This window comes from Mustela nivalis (assembly GCF_964662115.1).
Source record: "Mustela nivalis genome assembly, chromosome: 1".
NCBI lineage: Eukaryota > Metazoa > Chordata > Mammalia > Carnivora > Mustelidae > Mustela > Mustela nivalis.
This window is the reverse complement of record NC_139020.1, coordinates 39,205,566-39,225,808: the sequence shown is the minus strand read 5'-3', so window position 1 is coordinate 39,225,808 and position 20,243 is coordinate 39,205,566. Positions and strand designations below refer to the sequence as shown.

The 20,243-nt window shown below is 33.4% G+C and overlaps 2 protein-coding genes across 3 annotated transcripts in view; one reads left to right on the top strand and one right to left on the bottom strand.

Moving 5' to 3' along the window:
• The window catches only part of POU1F1 (POU class 1 homeobox 1), a 417,327-nt gene extending 413,647 nt beyond the window's left edge, over positions 1-3,680 (top strand). For both annotated transcript variants that reach the window (XM_082743761.1, XM_082743760.1), the window contains 2 exons: positions 642-702; positions 1,558-3,680. In XM_082743761.1, coding sequence (XP_082599887.1) covers positions 642-702; positions 1,558-1,768 — 272 coding nt within the window. In that variant the 3' untranslated portion in view covers positions 1,769-3,680. The remainder of the gene's footprint in view (positions 1-641; positions 703-1,557) is intronic.
• A 2,455-nt stretch (positions 3,681-6,135) lies between these two features.
• The window catches only part of CHMP2B (charged multivesicular body protein 2B), a 27,812-nt gene continuing 13,704 nt past the window's right edge, over positions 6,136-20,243 (bottom strand). The window contains exons 3-6 of the mRNA XM_082743765.1: positions 16,223-16,417; positions 11,997-12,099; positions 8,016-8,122; positions 6,136-7,832 (exon numbers count right to left, since the gene is read on the bottom strand). Of these exons, the coding sequence (XP_082599891.1) occupies positions 7,722-7,832; positions 8,016-8,122; positions 11,997-12,099; positions 16,223-16,417 (516 nt within the window). The 3' untranslated portion in view covers positions 6,136-7,721. The remainder of the gene's footprint in view (positions 7,833-8,015; positions 8,123-11,996; positions 12,100-16,222; positions 16,418-20,243) is intronic.

The window sequence follows — 20,243 nt, the reverse complement described above, 5'->3', positions numbered from 1 at the left end:
GAGGTTTGCAGTTTAGTTGGCTTTTTTCTCTTTCAGATGAAAAATAAATGTTTCATATTCCCGAAAAGAGGAAAGCTCATGCATGTGCAGAAATAAGTTTCTTGAGAAGGTAAATATAGTGAGAAAAGAAGCTGCATAAGGACGCTTTCTGGATAATGTGGCAGAGGCGTGAAGTGGTGAAATGATTTTTTTTTAACACATCCAGATTTTCTGGCTCTGTTCGTACTGTAGTGATCATCCATGAATTTTTATAACCCGATATTACTGTAACCAGAGCATTTGTGCACACCAGTCTTCCAAGTAAGTACAGAAGCAATTGGTAATGTAATAAAATTATCTACTCAACTAATGAGAAGGCTGGATAAAAAGCAAGGCTTGAAAGCATTTAAAGCAAGTGTTCCAAGAAAAGTATGGTCAGCATACCACTAATAGACAGTTGTCTGTGCAAAGTTAATATTTCTGCATTAACATTTGTATCTTGGTCTTGTACTATAAAATAATGAAGAGTGCAAAAATCTAAGACAAAAATGCATAGTGACTTTATTTTGCATCGCTTTACAAAGAAAATTTGAAACTCAAATCTGATTTTTTTTTGAACCTGCTTTGTTTTTGTAATCATTTCTCTTTTCCCCACATTACAGCTTTGTACAATGAAAAAGTGGGAGCAAATGAAAGAAAAAGGAAGCGAAGAACAACAATAAGGTATTGAGATATTAAAACATCCAGAGGAGATGGAATATATAATATAAACAGGAGAGTGAGGATAATATAGGTGTAACGAAACATAAATGTATGGTGAGTAGAGTCAACTGAAAAAAACAAGATTGGTGAAAAAGCGTAATTTAGTAATTTAGTAGTGAGAAAGGGAGAGCTAGTAATTCTTAACATTTGATAAAAAAGTAGGTTATTTGATTCAAGAACACTTGCTCTACAAGTCTTAGATAAAATACAAATTGAACAATCACTTCTACAGAGGTGATAATTTCTGTTGTCCTTTTCGATACATCTTGCTGTGGCAACTTGGTATCTATGTTATTAAAAACAGCAAAACTAGTCATCAGTGTTTCAGTCTCAAAGTCCAACATGATACCTTTCATTTCAAACCAGAAAAATTGCTGATCTTTTGGTGATTTGCATAAAAATTACAGAGGAAATTCTAAAATACAGGTTTTGTTTTGGTCGATGAGTTCACTGAACACTTTGTCTATTGTAAATAACATGATTTCTTAGAGACATTTAGAAATGCCTGCAGCAATGTTCATTTCCTTATTAGGAAATCAGTGCCCTCTAGTGGCACAAAATGGGATAAATACAGAAAGCCCAGAACACCTTACTACTTTCCTCTTAACTTGGCTCAGGATACTCTGCATAAGACAAGCATCTAAATATTCTACAGACTGCGTATTTAGCTTTGTTGACGCTTTGGAAGGGCTTTCAAAGTCTTTAAATGGTATTAATGTTGATATTTAGGATATTCAACACTACTTAATTTGGATCTGCCAAAACATCATAAAAACACTATCATCTCCCCCTCTTTCTCTACGCCCCTCCCCTCAGTATTGCTGCTAAAGATGCTCTGGAGAGGCACTTCGGAGAACAGAATAAACCCTCCTCTCAAGAGATCATGCGAATGGCTGAAGAACTGAATCTTGAGAAAGAAGTAGTAAGAGTTTGGTTTTGCAATCGAAGGCAGAGAGAAAAACGGGTGAAAACAAGTCTTAATCAGAGTATATTTACTATTTCTAAGGAACATCTTGAATGCAGATAAAATTTATTATTGTGTGACAGCCAATTTTTTTTTTTTCATTCCTTTCTCTTCTTCAACGAAAATAGAAATTAGTTATTTGGTTGGCTTCAAAAATCATTTTATATCAGTAACTTTTACAGAAGCTTTTCTACTTTTTTAAAAGAGAATACAACTTAAATATTGATGAATTATTTTCTTTAAAGGAATTATTCTCTGAAGCCAAACTGTGCATGTTTCAACCAAAGATACCAACAGGAATAAAACAGTGATCCTCTCACATTCTTTCTCTCTCTCCCTCTGGCTCTATCTACAGACACACACATGCACATGCACACACACAGTGTGCATGTGGTCTTCTAGTCTGATTCCTTTTCCAAAGGCTGTTTATTAGCTTTTTAACATTTCAGTCACAATGCCAAGTAAAGAATATCACAACGGAAGATACAATTAGAAAATTGATTAACCAATATCCTGCTTACCATCAGCTCTAATAGTTTGAACTGAATAGTTTGCACTTAAGAGGCAGAGGTGCCTCTGAATTTTATTAGTGCATTTAGAAATAAATCTTAATCAGAAGCGACACTTTTTATCTTTTATTCTTCCCAGGTATTTAGCTTTTTTGTTGTTTATTTATAGAAAATATCTTTTATGGATTCTTGAACCCCAAACAGCTCTTCTATAAGCTACAACAGCGCAAGAATAATACCTGGTTTGTTTGTCTTTGTTCCTCCATTCCCCGGGAGAGTGTCTGCGCCTAGTAGGCATGCTGTCTTTGTTAAATCACCAAAGGAGTGGGCTGTTAACAACTGCTATGAACTTGAACGGTGCCTAACTTAATAACATGATTTAAGTCTCACAATCAGAAAATCATCTGCAATTCTATCAAAAAAGACTATCATTTTGGTTTAATTGGTTAGAGTATGATTTATTATTGATGAAAAAGCTTGACATATGATATATTTAAATTTGGGGAATTATATCCAAGGAACATATTTATTTAATTTATAAGAATGCACTTCTTTGAAATTTGCAAATAGAAGCAAACTATAAGGTAATATCTAAGTGGCCTTTTTTGCATTTAAATAATCTGCTGGCAATGTTTATCTAACTTATTTTATATAACACAAATGGAAATAATTAGACCAACTTTTATTACTGATTTAGAATGCTTACTGAATAAGTTATACTATCCAGTATCATGGTTTTTATATTAATTTAAGACCAAGCATTGTACAGGTCATAATCTCCATAGATCTCATGTGTTCATGCACACATAATCACCACGAATTGGAAGACGAGAAATTCTGATGTGTTATTAACAAAAAGAGATCTTTTTCAGTGGTTTAATCATCTATGCTTACATATATATCTAGCACACAGGAAATGTTGAACAAAATATATATATACAAAAACTTATTATTCAAGAGTAAATTCCAAGTTATTCAGCCATGTAGTTATGTCAGTTCCTTCTCTGTATACTTCACCAGCTTACCACACACACTGATTGCAAAGGGATTCTTTAGTTTGCAAAGGGCAGGGATAGGATGTATATACAAACATATATACATCCTATATACATACACAAAAATGCAAATATGCATGTCTGAAAGTTGCAAATAGAAACAAAATGGGATGCAAAATAAGAGTAGTGACTTTTTGCTCTTTATGAATCTGCTGGGAACGTTTAATCTTGAACCAAAAATAAGCATGTATGTATGCTGCTATCATCATCACATACATATATGATCATAATCTTATCAGACATTCACCCATAAGGTCATTCCAGTTTAGATACAACAAATGTTGGGAAGTAAATTTTCTCCTTAAAAGGAATTATTTTGGATCAATACTTAATATTGAAATAGCAAATCTTTATTCACAAGTTAGTTTAAGTGTACTGGTATTTACAGTTCATGTATTTGTATTAATGAAATAGTTTAATAGATATTGATCTTTTTATAGAAAATAGGTGTTATTTAGAGTGCTAAACTGCAATTAGACAAATAGCAAATGTAATTTCCAAGGCAAATTTGGGAATATTATTTGAGAATAAATGGCAAAGCTGACTTTAGCCGTAGTCTTGCCATCCTATGTTGTTGTGAACTCTTCAGTGGTAAATCTTCAGGAGTTTAGTATAGTCCATTAGAACAGACTTGTCAGTTATACAGTTCATACAATCAGCTTTATCTGGTAGAGGTGGTTGACATTCATAAATTTACCTTTCCATCTCTAATGGTGGAAGGATTGATCTAGTAAAAAAATATTTTCATTTTTTTACTAGATCCACAAGGATCTAGTAAAGATTTTTTTAGTAATGACTTTTTTTAGTAAAGATTTTAATAAAGATTTTTTTACTAGATCCATTTTCACCCATCAGGGATGGGAGCAGTGGGTCTGTGCGCACCTGCATTCAGGTTCTGGGGAGTGTGGGGGGGGGGGCGGAGTAAGGGAACAATCTGTTGTGTGGTGCTCCAACAATTAGAGTGCCTTAAATCAAACTTTACAATCCTAGGCTTCCTCTAAGGTGAATTCAATTCAATTGACTTTTTAAAGGAAGTAAGTATGGAAGAACGGTCTTATGTCCCTTGACAGGACTCAATTTCTACAGAGAGGAAATTGAAAAGCTGATCCATTTTTCTGCTGCTCCAAAAACCTAAATAATGGCATCAAAGGAGGAAGCCATCGTTGGTCTCTAGAAACACACTGTGTTTTAACAAGGGAGTGTCTAAAATAGGAGCACATATTTAAATTAGGCCCACAGGGATCAGGCTAAAAGTGTGGCTACCGAGCTAGTAAGGGATGTACTTGGGGCTAAGGGGAGAGTACAGTTTTCTCCTAAAGGCACTTAAATGCAAGTAATAAAATATGTATCACTGTGCAGGTTGAATAAAATAGAGCTCAAGGCTACCAGATTATCTCTGGTCTTAAAGGGTCACAATCTTGAGCCCCTTTCCACTGGGCCTGCCATTGCCAGGCAATCCTCTCAGAGCACAGAATGTAGTCTACACAACACAATCATCTGACAGATGGTCATTTTATGCTTTCTAAGGCTAGCTATTATTATCAGTACTGAGATTTTCATACCACATTCCACTTCTCTGATACCCTGAAATCTCTACCACCCATGACTTTTTTAAATCTTTTTTTTTAAGATTTTATTTATTTATTTGACAGAGAAAGATCACAAGTAGGCAGAGAGGCAGGCAGAGAGAGAGAGAGAGAGAGAAGCAGGCTCCCTGCTGAGCAAAGAGCCTGATGCGGGACTCAATCCCAGGACCCTGAGATCATGACTGAGCCGAAGGCAGTGGTTTAACCCACTGAGCCACCCAGGCACCCCCCACCCATGACTTTTACATCCAGTAATAGAATGTGATATTGGGCTGCATCCTTCTTGATAACAGAGGTATTGCTATGCTCTTTTTCTCTCTATTGGCAACCTCTTGTTTGACAACAGTTGTTAAAGTAATCCTTTGCCAAAAAAGAGAAGTTAGGGAAAGCAAGGCAAAAAAAAAAGAAAAAAAAGGTCAGTGCAGTTGACCATTGAACAACATTGGTTTAAACTTTGCAGGTTCACTTATATGCAGTTTTTTTTTCAATAAATATAGACAGTACCATATATGTATTTACTTTTATGATTTTTCTTAACATTTTCCTTTCTCTCTCTTACTTTATTATACAAAATACAATACAGGTAACATACAAAATATGTGTTAATTGACGTTATTGGTAAGTTTTCTGGTCAACAGTAGGCTTTGAATAATTAAGTTTTTGGGAAGTCAAAAGTTATGTGTGGATTTGTGACTGCATGGGGTCAGTGCCCCTACCTAATAACACCACACTGTTGAAGGGTCAACTATATTTTCATTGAATTCAATGTATAATAATCCTTGTTTCCTAATTTAAGGACTGAAAATAAGTTTTATTTTTAGTAAAGGATAGTGTAACAGTATAAAATTTATGACTGTGAAAATGGACCACAGGAGCATTTTATAAATATAGCCAAATTAGAATGGCTCCCCACTCTCCTTTGGGTCCCAAAGTCTTCTATAGTATCCATGTTTGACTGAAAATAAAGGAAATCACTAAGACTTACCTGTTTAAAAATAGTATTTAAAAATGTTTATCCCCTACAAGTTCTAGAAAAGGAGTGATCAGATCAATTTCATGTAAAACCACCAATTCTTAGGCTTCCTCCATTCATAAACATCAGTCCTATTTCAGCTGCTAATTCATAGAAATGACATTTGTTAAAATGTAAGGAAGAGAGTTACTTAATTTTCTTTCTAGGAAAATAATAAAAATCATTCTTTTGAAAAATTACCAGATATGCATAAAAATGCTAATTTAGCAGAAGCCAATAATAGAGTAAAAGATAAGGGGAAAAAGCATAATAGCAATAAATCTTTATTGGAATTTTTTTTAACAAAATAATTTTTAAAAACAAAAGCCCCCGCATGTAAACAAGAAAGTAAATAAAGTTAGTTGGCATCATTAAGTACATCCAAGAATCAAAACAAATTCTGGGTTAACATTCCATAATCCAGTAAAATGTTTTGACCCATCAATGGTCAGGGAAACTATTTAATACTATCAATAATGCAACCTGATCTTTGAACATCATACAATGGTTTATGAATTATAAACAATATAAACTTTACATTCTTCCCACCAATCCATATGCCACATGTAGACCCTGTCATAAAATGGGATTTACATTGTCGATATTAGACCAAAATGTCCATCCTCATAAGCTGACCAGGCTGACACCTATCTGATCTCCTCTCCAGTTTTTATGGTGGGATATGCTAGAACTCATATATTACAATGTGACTTTTTTAAACAAACCTAATCCTAAATTCTATCCCTAACTAATCTGCCATTTTATTTTTTCTCACTTCCTATACATACATTAAATACCATGGCAACTTCACCTTAAAAAATACTGCTAATACATTAATACACATTTAGGCAATAATTTCTGACAAAGTTGTAGTTTATTTACCAAGAAAAAAAAATGCTATTTTTTATTTTAAAATTTAAGTCAAGTATTGTCATAGTAGTGTTAAATTAAAAAAGATGGCTTCTATTCAGAGGGTTCAATATACACACTATTGAAGATCAAAATTAAACAGAGATTAAATTATATCTTATATGGGGAAAGTTTTCTCAGTTCTTGGAAGAAAGACCAAAATACAGTTTTATTACTATAAAATGTTATTAATTCAGTGCCTGTTTTTGCTAATTCATTCAATTCACTTTCATAAGCTTTATAAAAGAGAGCCAGGATAAGTTTTCTAAGAGGCCTTAATTTCAGTTTAAAATTTAAGTCTTTTCTGTCCATTAAAATAATTTAAAGATGTGCACAATATATTTGTGCTGTTTAAGGCAGGTGCCACGCACATTTTGAAAGGTATAAACTTACCAACTAGCATGTTCTCCCAAAGGAAAAAAAAGAAAAGAAAAGCTCATGACTGTTTTTAGGACAGATGTTTAAACAGCACTCTTCTTTTAGATCATTTAAAAATAATTTGGCAGCTGAACTGCCTATGGTCATACTACATATCGCTAACAAAGGACAAGCAACAGATACATAATTAATGATATATTTTTAATATTTTTACATGTCTCTTTAGTTGGTGCCCAGTGGCTTTTAACAAGATTTTTGTATTCACTGCAAAAAGACAGAACATAAACACTAAGTAACGAATATAATTTCTCTATGCCATGCAGAGGAGAAGTCAAACATTTTACACGTCATCACTTCTAAAGAGTTCTAATTAAAATCCAAACTGTTCCCATTTTTGCATCCTTGTCATTCTTTGGTAAAAGATTCAAAACAGTCATGGGTTAGAAAACAACTGTTTGCTCCATGGTCTTCATTTTTGCAAATAAATGTGTTTTGTAAAAGGAATCTGCACTGTGCCTGGTTTATACTAAGTAATTATAAGTAAGCAAAATATTATGGTTTTTCTGACTAATCTACTCCTAAAGCTTTGAGTTGCCGTTCAATCTCTTCATCGGAGATTGTAGCCTTTGAAGTAGAGGCAGATGGTAAGCTTCGGGCAGCTGATGGGGCTTTGGCCATCTATATTAAAGGAAAAGGAAAAAAAATGTGCATTATCAAACATCTGGGCAAGGACACAAAAGATATGCTACAAAAACATTTGCCATTCAAATATATAAAAAGATGCCTCTAACAGCAAAAGCTAACTTTAAGTGACAAAATTGGCAGAATTGATTTCCGACCGAGGATGGAAGACATTCGTACCTTTCCAGAGATTTCAATTCCAATTTCATCAAGAACTTGATTTACAATATCTTGGCTTTCTTCTTCATCATCAGAGCCATCAAAGATGTCATCAAGTGTGTCATTGACTTGAGGGAAAGGGGAGAAACAAAATTACAGTTATTATCAAACAGATTTCAAGTTAGATTTACATTTTTAGAAGGTGGCCCAAGTATGTATACATACTTGTGTATTACTCCAGGGCAAACTTAGCTGACCCAACAAACTACAAAAGTCATTTTCAAAAGTTAGTGAAGTTCACCTACACATTTTTGAGTTACTAAATCTGGAGTACTTTTCATTGCAACACAGATTATCCCATAATAAAACAAGTCTACTCTGATTTTTAAAAATGTGTCTTTAATAAACAACAAAAGAAATTCACAGCCAAAGTTTTTAAGTAATGATTAAAATTAAAGTTATGATAAAAATTAAAATAATGATAAATATTGTCATTATAAAAATAATTATTATAAATATATATATTCATATATAGTATATATAAATATAAATAAACCATTATAAAATGATAAAAATTAAAGTTTTTAAGTAATGATTCCAAAAACTATATTCATTGAGAAAGTTAGTAGCTGTTTAATCTGACCATGGAATAATATTCAAGAATCAAATATCCTGTAAATATTAGGGAGACAATTTACTCTCTTTAGACCTATAATTATATTTTTAACTTAAATTTACATTCAACATGTAGGCAGAATATTCTAACAAAATCCAAGGTTCAATGTTTTATTAAACTTGTCTGAAGAATGACATCCAATTTAACCTTGCAAAGATTACTACTACTATATCCCTTTCTTCCTCCTTTCCTTTCCTTCCCAAAATATTTATGGGAAAGGTTCTGTATAGAAAGCATCATGTTAGGATTGTCATATTTATTTCTAAAACAAAGTGCCTGGACATGTAGTACAACTACAATTAATGGACGGAGAAAAATGAAGACCTCAGGTACTTTACATTTAAGTAGAAAAGAAATTAATAATCAGTATAAATAAGAAAGATAATAAAGGGAAGAGATTACATCCAACTGGGAGGAAGTACATGTGAGGTGCTCCTTGAAGGATGCACAGGATTTGACCAAACAGAGATAGAGAGCACAGAATGAATAAAGACTTGGTGGAAGACAATAAGGATTCACTCAAGTAGGCCCAGTTCTTCTGTTGTGTTTTTATTTAAGGAGTATGAATGGAAAAGGTGTATCCATTATTCTGGGTCAAAGAGTTTATGTTTGAGATGGGAAAAAAGATCTGGGGAATCATTTGGGATGTTCCCTGTTTCACGTGTACATTTTAACTGCTTGTGTCCTTGATATAATTAATAAAGCTTGACACTGGTTAAGATCTCTGGTTAGTATGAGCATGACTAGACAACCTGATTTTTTTGTGTTAGCTCAACAGCATAAAGTACATTTGGAAAAAGCTATATTATGTTCAAGGACAAAAAAAACACCATAGTATCATCTCTGAAGAAATAAAGCAAATGTTAACCCTTCAATTAGAGTTTCAATTCTTCCACTTAGATTCAACTTTTGGACAAAGTCATTTTACTTCTCTGGGCCTCAGTATGTTCAATGGCAAAATAAAGGGGCCTGACATGAAAACTGCTTTTGATTTACGTGTGGGGGGTTTATTTTATAGTCAGCAAGAAGCCACTAAAGGAATCTCACTGGCATCCTCAGAGGTAAGTTTCTGGGAAAATGATTTAGATGCAAGTGAAGCAATAATGAGGGTAGGAAGTACAGGTCAAAGTTTATAAGGGACTCAGTTAAGAAGCAGCTGCAGAAAAAATGAAAGAAGGGGTAGATGAGAAAAGAACAGGGAAGTATAATTAGGGATTAACAAAGAAGGATGCTTTCGGAAAAAGTACAACAAAATTAACCATATTCTCTATATATATTATATAATTTATGTATTTGAATTTACATATATGTACTTACATACATATACATATGTATACAAAATGTGTGTGAGTGTGTGTGTGTGTGTATAAAATACAGATTTCTTAAAGATCCTGTTTCCAAAATGGAATGTGAACAAGTTCTGGAGTAGTACTGTACAGTATAAATCTCAGTTAGAAAAAGATATATCCATTTAAACCTTGAATTTACCTTTGGATGAAAATACTAATGTTAATGTACTTTACTAGGTCATAGAAGAAATGAGTAATCACCAACAATTACTACTCTTTCAGCCCCATTTGCAAAGTACTACAATACAAATGAGAACTATGAAAGAAACGAGTTGTTTGAGCCTAGTGATTCTCTTCATTATAGCTTAATGGAAAAGTTAATTCCTCTAAAATCTGCTCACACCTGTGCCATCACTGGAAATCACATACACGTTAGATACTGTGATGATTATATAAATGACAATTCTCATAGTCATTAAAAATTCACTAATGATGTTTCAAAAAAGTCCTATTTTTCAAAGCAAAGATTCACAATCAAAGCTAAAGAATTTCTGAACTATCAAAAACACACATACACTTACATTAACTCCTAAAAGGGAAACAGATATTCTTAAACTGAACACTTGAACAGTGATGAGTTTAGTATTCCTGGTAATTTAATTAGATATTATTTAATTGTACACTATTTTTTTCACTAAATGCCATTAAATTAAAATGCTGGCAGCTAAGCAGAGCTAAACTGTCATATCTCTACATAGTTGTAAAACAATCAGAAAATACCTTTGCAAAACAATGATGTCAGTTGTGACAAATAATGTTAAGTAATGTTGACCAGGATTATTTATTAGCAGTAAATTAAAGGTTGGGATAATCTTTCTGGAAAGAATGTGGTATGAACCAAAACGCTTATAAAAGTTAATACTCTGGGACGCCTGGGTGGCTCAGTGGGTTAAGCCACTGCCTTCGGCTCAGGTCATGATCTCAGGGTCCTGGGATCGAGTCCCGCATCGGGCTCTGCTCAGCAAGGAGCCTGCTTCCCTCTCTCTCTCTCTGCCTGCCTCTCCATCTACTTGTGATTTCTCTCTGTCAAATAAATAAATAAAAAAATCTTAAAAAAAAAAAAAAAGTTAATACTCTAAGAATATTTTTAAAATGTAGTAAAAAATATTATAGAAACATTTATCAAAGGATTAGCAAATAGCCAACAAATTTTAAAACAATATTACTGACCAATGTAAGAATGGTTCAATAAATTAAGACTGATGTTATTTAATATTGATGTTATACAGTATTAAAAAAAAGACTTCAGAGAAGATTTAAGGTCATGAGTACATGTGTATAGCATACTATTATGTTTTTTAAAAGCAGGATAAGGTTCAAAATTGCACATGTAGTATGATTTAACTAAGATATGGAAAAATATAGGAATGAAACATATAACATTAACAGTAATTAAATAATAAAATTAAATATCTGGATGGTGTGATAATAGCTTTTTTAAATAAACTTTGTTCCTTTGTGTTCTCCATAGTTCCTCTACAAAATGAAACTAACTTATAATCAAAACGAAGAAAACTAAATATTAAAGAACTCTGGGAAGGAAAAGGAAAAAATGAGAACAAAAGCACTTCATTATCTCTACCTCCACCAGAAATAGGGATCTTCTCTGTATGAAACAATCAACACACAACTCTGAAACTACCAAATTCATACCATGAAGTGTTCTTTTATTCACAAGTTGGTTTTGGTCCCCTCATCAATGAAGTAAAACTGCTGGGGCCAATATGGCATAAAGATATGGCATATCATATTTTATATTTTTCTTTCCAGTCAAGTCTGATAGGATTTGAGCCTTATATTTTACAAATTTAAAAATTCACTGGAGTTATAATATAGACATCTATTCAGAAGGCTGCTGTATCGTTGCTTTTTTCAACATTTGTGCTTTTATGGATTAGAATACGAAGTTGCTAGTAAATAAACTTGGCTGATTCAAAGATAAAAAAACTAAATTTCATTACAAGTTATTAAACTCACTCATTTCTTCAGTCATTTCCATTTTCATGTTTTCCTTCTGGAAATTCTGCATTGTTTGTAATGTTTTTTGTGGATCCATCTTCTTGTTAACTGCTTGCATTGTCTTTAAATATATGAAAAGATTCATGTTAGCTACATAAATGTGACATTTTTACTATGAAATAAGTCCAATGAGAACAAACCAAATTAGATACAGGCTTTCTAAAGATATACATACTGCCATAATCAAACATAAGACTGTTTGGCATTCTAGAAAAAATGAAATACTCACTTGGAAACCATCTGCTTAACATTTATGTAATAAAGACCATGGTGAAAAAACTCATACGAACAGTAGGCCAAAAAAAAAAAAAAAAAATTAAAAAGCACTGTCAACAAAAAAAATCCACTGCTATTCAAATGGGACAACTACATTTGCCTACTCTATGGCAAGCACACAATGCCTAAATTGAATAGAATCACAATTTAAATTTTGCAAAATTTTTTCATTAAGCTTTTGATGTCTAAATTAAAAGGGGGGACACACAGTATACACACTTAATCCATTCACGTACTTTAAACCATGTTTTGAAGAAATGAACAGAACACTGAGTTTTATAGAAATATCTGAAAAGAATTCTCTTATGTTTTATATTCACAAATTATTTCATTAAAAGAGATTAATGCTATCTAGTATGGCCAAAAACACTATACAATAGAAAATACATCAGTTTCAAAGATACCAAGCAGTCTTTTCCCAATCTGTATACAATCTACTGCTTAAGTAACTTTGGTCACTTTGCTAACTTTGGATACTACAAAGTTACTTTGGTAACTTTGCTACTACCAAAGTAACTTCTAAGTGTAACACTGGATTTTCCCCATCCCCCTCCAGCCAACACAGACATTAGAAGTAGGATTCCATTGTTCTTGTATCAAAAGCCAAAATCTGTAATTCACCAAACACCCACGAACTCTGTCTAACAAGCTAGTCTTATGGTGTACACTGCCCTCCAGACACACCGATCTTCCACTTCCTTAAATGTGCCACACTTTCTCTTGCTACAGGACCTCTGCATACGCTGTTTTACACATGCTCCTCTCCATTTGTTTTCATTATCAACACTTCAGATTTTACCACTTTCCTAGGGAAATGGTCCCTAACACCCCTGATTAGAACAGATATTCCTGTTAAGTCCTACTCACTACTGATGGGATTCCCTATTTACTGATGTAAGTTATATTACTTCTCTTGCAACTTATAGTATTATTGCAATTAATACGAATAACAATGATGATAATGATAATAATAAAGCAATAAATGCCTACAGAGTCTTAATTATGTTTCAGACACTTTTCCAAGCACTTTTACATATAACATTCAACATTAAAAGACATTTATTCAAACATGACCAATCTTTTTGATGTGCTAGGTGCCACCGCTGTTCCTGTTTTAAAAACGGATAATGAACGCACAGAAGGGCAAAATAACTTGCCAAAAGCTAATGAATAGAAGTGAGATTTGAACTCAAGTAATATATATTCCTAATTACCACACTAAACAACCTCTCAAATGTGCTGTTTTTGAAATAGACTATACAGGGGCGCCTGGATGGTTCAGTTGGTTGGTTAAGCATCCAACTTAACTCTTGATTTCAACTCAGGTCATGATCTCATCAGGGTGCTAGGACTGAGCCCTGTGTTGGGCTCCAAGCTTAGCATGGAGTCTACTTGTATTTCTCTCTCTGTTCGTCTTCCCGATTTCTCTCTCTCTCAAAGAAATAAGTAAATAAAATCAAGACCGTACAGTTTAAACCCGTGCCTGGTTTTGCTTTCCACTTCATCCCCATCATTTGCTGTACTTCCTACCTATATAGGATCTAAACAAATATTTGCTGAATTAACAAGTATCTAAAAAGATTAACTGAAAATTCTAGTTCACATATCCCTATAAGGCAGGACCATACTCCATACCTTTTCCTGGCCTACCACCTACAAAAAATAGCAAAATAAGTAGTTTTCCCCTTAACATTATTGAAAGATTACCCATCTCAAGTGTGTGATCATCACATATGATCTTTTCCTCAATTAGATGTTTAGTTCCATTTGTGAAAGAAAAAAGGAAAACAAGTTTTTGTCCTTAACTATATTTTTCACTGTAAAATGACACAGATCCATCAAGAGTAAGTTAACTGACAGAACTAATATTGAAACTCCCTCTACTTTTTTGAAATGTCCTTTATTTTTTTAAAGAACATAATGTGTCACTGCACTTACCGCAGCTAAGATGGATAAATTCTATTTTCATGTGCTCTGTAATCTACAACACAATTATATTTGCTCCTCATTATTTCTGGATTCTGTATTTGTGGATCTGCCTACTCACTAAAATGTATGTGTAACCTCATACCAGTATCATGGAGCTTTTGTGTTCCTCTGTGGACAAGTAGAGAACAGCAAAAAATGTGAACTGCCAAACGTGCTTGTTTGCAGCTGAGGTCTAACAAGGTGACACCGTGCTGCCTTGTCTCAACTCTCATACCGTAAACAAGTGTCCTTATTCTGGTCTACCTACCTTTTGTTGGTGACTTTGCCTTTATTAAAATAGCCTCAATCATAGTACTAAAGTGTTGTGTAGTGTTCCTAAGTGCATAAAACTATAATGTATTCATGGAGAAAATACATGTTAAGCTTTGATTAGGCATGAGTTCAATGTTAATGAATCAACATTTATTAACTATGGTGTCTTTCAACAGAAACACATAAAACAACCTTAGGTATAAGCTGGTTGACAAAAACGTTGTGACCAAAGGCTCACAAGAAGCTAACCCTGAATTTCCCCTAGAAGTGATGGTTTGATATTCACTAATCAAGTGTTCCCAACTTAACATTAACTACTTCAAATAATGAGAATCAACTGTAAATACCATTTTTCTAATATGAACCTCCCACTTTCCTCTGTGGCTCTCTTTTCTTTTAGTCTTCATATTCATACCCCTCCTTCCTTATATTTAACACCTAGTCATATTTTTTTTTTAAAGATTTATACTCATTTATTTGACAGAGATCCAAATAGGCAGAGAGGCAGGCAGAGTGAGAGAGGGGGAACCAGGTTCCCCGCTGAGCAGAGAGCCCGATGTGGGGCTCGATTCCAGGACCCTGGGATCATGACCTAAGCCGAAGGCAAAGGCTTTAACCCAATGAGCCACCCAGGTGCCCCCACCTGGTTGTATTTTTAAGGCCTAGGTCATCTGCAAAGTCTTTCAGATCATTTAGTTCAAAGATCTGTACGGTTCACTGAAACTTAGCTCAAACTTAGCAATGTTGATGTATGTAGTAGGTACTTTCCCTGTCAGATATAGCTTAACCTCCCTGCTCTCTACCCCCACCCTATCCCCAAATGAATAATAAAATCTGTAAGAATAGGGCCTTTGTCTTAAATATCTTCTTATTCCTTATAGTACTTCTTATATATCAAGGGACTCATTATTAAAAAATCAAAAAAGCTCCAAGGCACCTGGATGGCTCAGGTGGTTAAGCATCCAACTCTTGATTTCGGCTCAGGTCATGATCTCAGGGTTGTGAGGTCGAGAACCCATGTTGGGCTCCTTGATGAGTGTGGAGCCTGATTAAGATTCTCTCCCTCTCCTTCCACCCCAGCCCCGAACTCTGCCTCTCTAAAAACAGCTCAGAGACCTTTAAATTCTATAGTGAAAACATTTATTTTTTTATATAAAGACTAAGTTAAACAAGTAAGTTCCTGATAAAATTAACTGATAAATCCTTCTGACAGAAATCATGTGTCCTTCTGACACAAACATGAAAATGAGTCAAGAGCAAATTACTGAGTAATTAAAACCTACAGCTTAATGAAATAAGACAAAAATCTAAGAATTTAAGGGAAAACAGCAAACAACACTTTAAGTCAATTTAAAAAATTTAGAAGACTACACATGATCTTGGAAAAATCAGAATATCCTGAAATAAGAAATTTTAATGTAAAACATATCAATAAAGAATCTATGTACATGTGAAACTAATTTAATATTGTAAGGTAATATGCTTCAATTAAAAATTCCAAAAGCAGTTATCTGGATTACCTGTTATTATAACTCCTTTTACTAAATATTACACAGATTCTGTACCACATGTAATCAGGAGGTACTTTTAAATCTCATTTGAATCCTTTGAATCCTTAAATGTCTTAAATAGAACCATAAATGTATAGATATAAAGGTTCCACTTACTTTTGCTGTAGTAGACATTGCTCCTGCCATCTTCATCTGGGAATTCATCACTTTTGTTTGTGTCGACATAGAAGTGACTTTTGAACTTACAGCAAAAGTTCTTGTTTTTTGTTTCCGTAGATGTACAAGCTGTTTGGCTAAAACTCTGCAAGCTTCTTTATTACCAATCTTAGCCATTTTCTTAATTTCTAACTCCTAAAAAAGGAAATAAAGAGAGTATTGGGAATAAAATCATTGATAGGTAGGTAATCCCTAATGATTTACTTCAGAAAAAAAAAATTAAAAATCACACACACATTATATGCTTTTTTTCTCCCTGATCATGAAGAAAGGAAGAGACAGTCATAAAGTCACAGAAAAAAATAGTTAATTTGAGTGGGCAATTTATTCCACATGTTTACAAGGGACTTTGTACCTTCATCTACAAATATAAAGCAACTCTATAAAAAGGTATTTACAAAGAGCCCGAAAGAAAATAAGAAAGTTCAACCCAAAAGTTAGTAGAAGAAAGGGAAAAAAAAAAAAAAAAAGACAAAGAATTGGTGGGATAGAACAAAAAGAGCACAGTGGTTGATTTAAAGTGAATAATAAAGATAATTATACCAAGTGAGAAGGTTCACCTAAACCCTCAATAAAAGTTGTCATTTTATGTAAGAATATAAACTATACTGTATGTTATGTCAAGAAACCAACTTTAATTATAAAAACAAACCTACATAAAAGGACAGAAAACATATTCCCTATAATTACCTACTAAAATCTGAAAATCTGGAGTGTGCCCATTAACATCAGATAAATAAACAAACAAAAAAACCAAGAAAACAAGGAATACTACCAGAAATAAAAAGGGAGATTTCATAATGGCAAAGGAATCAATATATAAAGATGTTAAAACAATCCTATACATGCATGCACCTAAGAACAGCGCTTCAAAATATGTGAAGCACAACTGACAGAACTGAAAGGATAAACACACAATTAGCATGAGGTATTCAACACTCCTCTCCAGTACACAGCTATAATTGTTAGAACAAGTAGCTAGAGAATCTGTAATGATACATATTTACAAAAAATACTATGATCAACCTGACCTAACCAACATTTATAAAAATGCCACCACCAATAGCAGAATACTTCATACATGTACACTAAAAAAAAAAAGGAAATCACCAAAACACAACATCTTTTGCTCAGAAAACAAGACTCAATAAATTGAAGAGGACTGAAAGCATACAAAGTATGTTCTCTAACCACAATGAAATTAAACTGGAAATCAGTAAGGGAAAGGAATGAATATTATAAATAAGCAGAAATAAAACAACATGGTTTTAAATAAGTCATGAATTGGAAAAAATCTCAGGAGAAATAAGATAGTTTTTTGAATTTAATAAAATGAAAATGCAACATATCAAAATGTGTGGGTTACAGTTAAAATAGCTCTTAGGGAGAAATTTATAGCAATAACGTTATATTGGAAAAAATAAGTATCTCACAAGCTTGAAAACTGAGAATGTAGAAAAAAGTAAAACAGTAAATACAAGTAAAAATAATATAAACAAGGGCTCCTGGGTGGCTCAGTGGGTTAAGCCGCTGCCTTTGGCTCAGGTCATGATCTCAGGGTCCTGGGATCGAGTTCCGCATCGGGCTCTCTGCTCGGCAGGGAGCCTGCTTCCCTCTCTCTCTCTTTGCCTGCCTCTCTGCCTACTTGTGATCTCTGTCAAATAAATAAATAAAATCTTAAAAAGAAATAATAATATAAACAATAAAAGAAATCTATATAGTAGGAAAGAAAAATATAGAAAATTGATGAAATCCAAAGCCATTTTTCGTAGGAGACTGATCAAATTGGCAGGCTATTAGCCTGGGAGGGAAAATGAGACAAAAGAGAACACACAAATTACAAAGATTAGGAATGCAAAGGAGGGATGCCTGGGTGGCTCAGTAGGTTGGGCATCTGCCTTAGGCTCAGGTCATGATACCAGGATCCTGGGATCAAGACCCATGTCAGGCTCACTGCTCAGTGGGGAGCCTGCTTCTCCCTTTGTCTGCTGCTCTCCCTGCTTGTGACTCTCTCTCTCTCTGACAATAAATAATATCTTTAAAAAAAAAAAAGAAAAAAAAGTGATGCAAAAGAGGGCATCCCTCTTAAAGATGTTAAAGGATAATATGGGAATATTATGAATAACAAGTCATTACATTTTAAAATTTAATAGACATGGACAAATCACTTGACAAATGTTAACTACCAAAATTCATTTAAAAAGACAGTTATCCTGATCCATTCTGTATCTGTTTTTTCCTAAAAACTGAATTTATAGTTTAGAAACCTATCCACAAAGAAAAGTTCCCTCCCAATCGCTTTACTGATGAATCCTATCAAACATTTAAGGAAGAAATACACAAACTCTTCCAGTAAAGGAACAGTAAGAGAAACCAACTCATGCTTTAAAGTCAGCATCACTCAGATGTCAAAACCAAATAAAGACACTGCATGAAGAGATGACTACAAATGAGTATCTTTCACGAACATGGATGAAAATATTCTTTACAAAATTTCAGCATATTGAGAAAAAATATTTTTAAAAAAACATGTCTTACCAATGGAGCTTATCCCAGGAGAAAAAGCTTGATTCAGCATTAGTAAATCAATAAATGTAATTCACTACATTAACAGACAAAAGAAGAAAAACTACATGATCATCATCTCAACAGATGCAGAAGTGAGGCTGTACCCTCACCTGATAACACAGTAAAACTTAATTCAATATGGTTCACAGTCCTAAATATAAGAACTAAAATATACTTCTAGAGGAACACATAAGAGAAAAACTAGCAACTTTGGGTTAGAGAAAGCTTTCCTGGGACACTAAAAGTACTAATCACAGAGAAAAGGAAAAATATATTGCACTTGATTAAAATAAAAGTCTGGGGCACCTGGGTGGCTCAGTCGTTAAGTGTCTGCCTTTGGTTCAGGTCATGATCCCAGGATCCTGGGATCAAGCCCCACATTGGGCTCCCTGCTCAGCGGAAAGCCTGCTTCTCCCTCTCCCACTGCCCCTGTTTGTGTTCCCTCTCTTGCCGCATCTCTCTCTGCCAAATAAATAAGATCATTCAAAAAAAAAAAAAACCTTTAAAAAAAATAAAAATAATAAAAATCTTCTGTTTTACAAAAGACACTATCAGGAAAATAAAAGAACAATAACTGAAGAAAGTATTTGTAAAATATATATGCAGTAAGGTACTTGTATTTGAAATATATAAAAAACCCTAACAAATAAATAAACATTCATAAAAAAATAGGTAAAATATTTTAATAGACACTTTGGCAAAAAAAAAAAAAACACTTTTGCCCTATAAATGGCACAAAGGCACATGATAAGATGCTGAACATCAATGGAAATTAGCAAAATACAATTTAAAATGACAATCCACTATATGCCACCAGAATGACTAAAAGTAAAAAGACTGTCAACTCTAACTATTGGCCAGGATGGGAAACAACTTTACTTTCATATACAGCTGGTAGGAACAGAAAACATTACAGCCAATTTGCAAAACTGTCTAGCAGTTTCTCACACAGTTAAACATACATTTACCCTATGATCCAGCAATCCCACTCCTAGGAATACACCCAAGAGGAACGAAAACATATGTGCACACAAAGACTTCAATTGCATCCTTATAGCAACTTTATTCAAAAGAGCCCAAACCTGGAAATAACCCAAATGTCCACTAGCTGATGAGCAGATAAATAAACTGTGAAACATCCATATAATGAAGTAAATAAAAAAAATTAATACTGATTATGTTACAATATTAATCTCAAAATAATTATGATGAGTAAAGGAAGCCATATTAAATACACATTTTAAAAACATAACATAAAAATATTTAAAAATGGACCAGATAATCTAATTTTTAAAAACTACATTCATTATCACAGACACAATAATCACCAAAAATCAAGTAAGATACCTATGAGTCCACATAATTATTTCTTCTAACCCTTTCTTGCTATTCA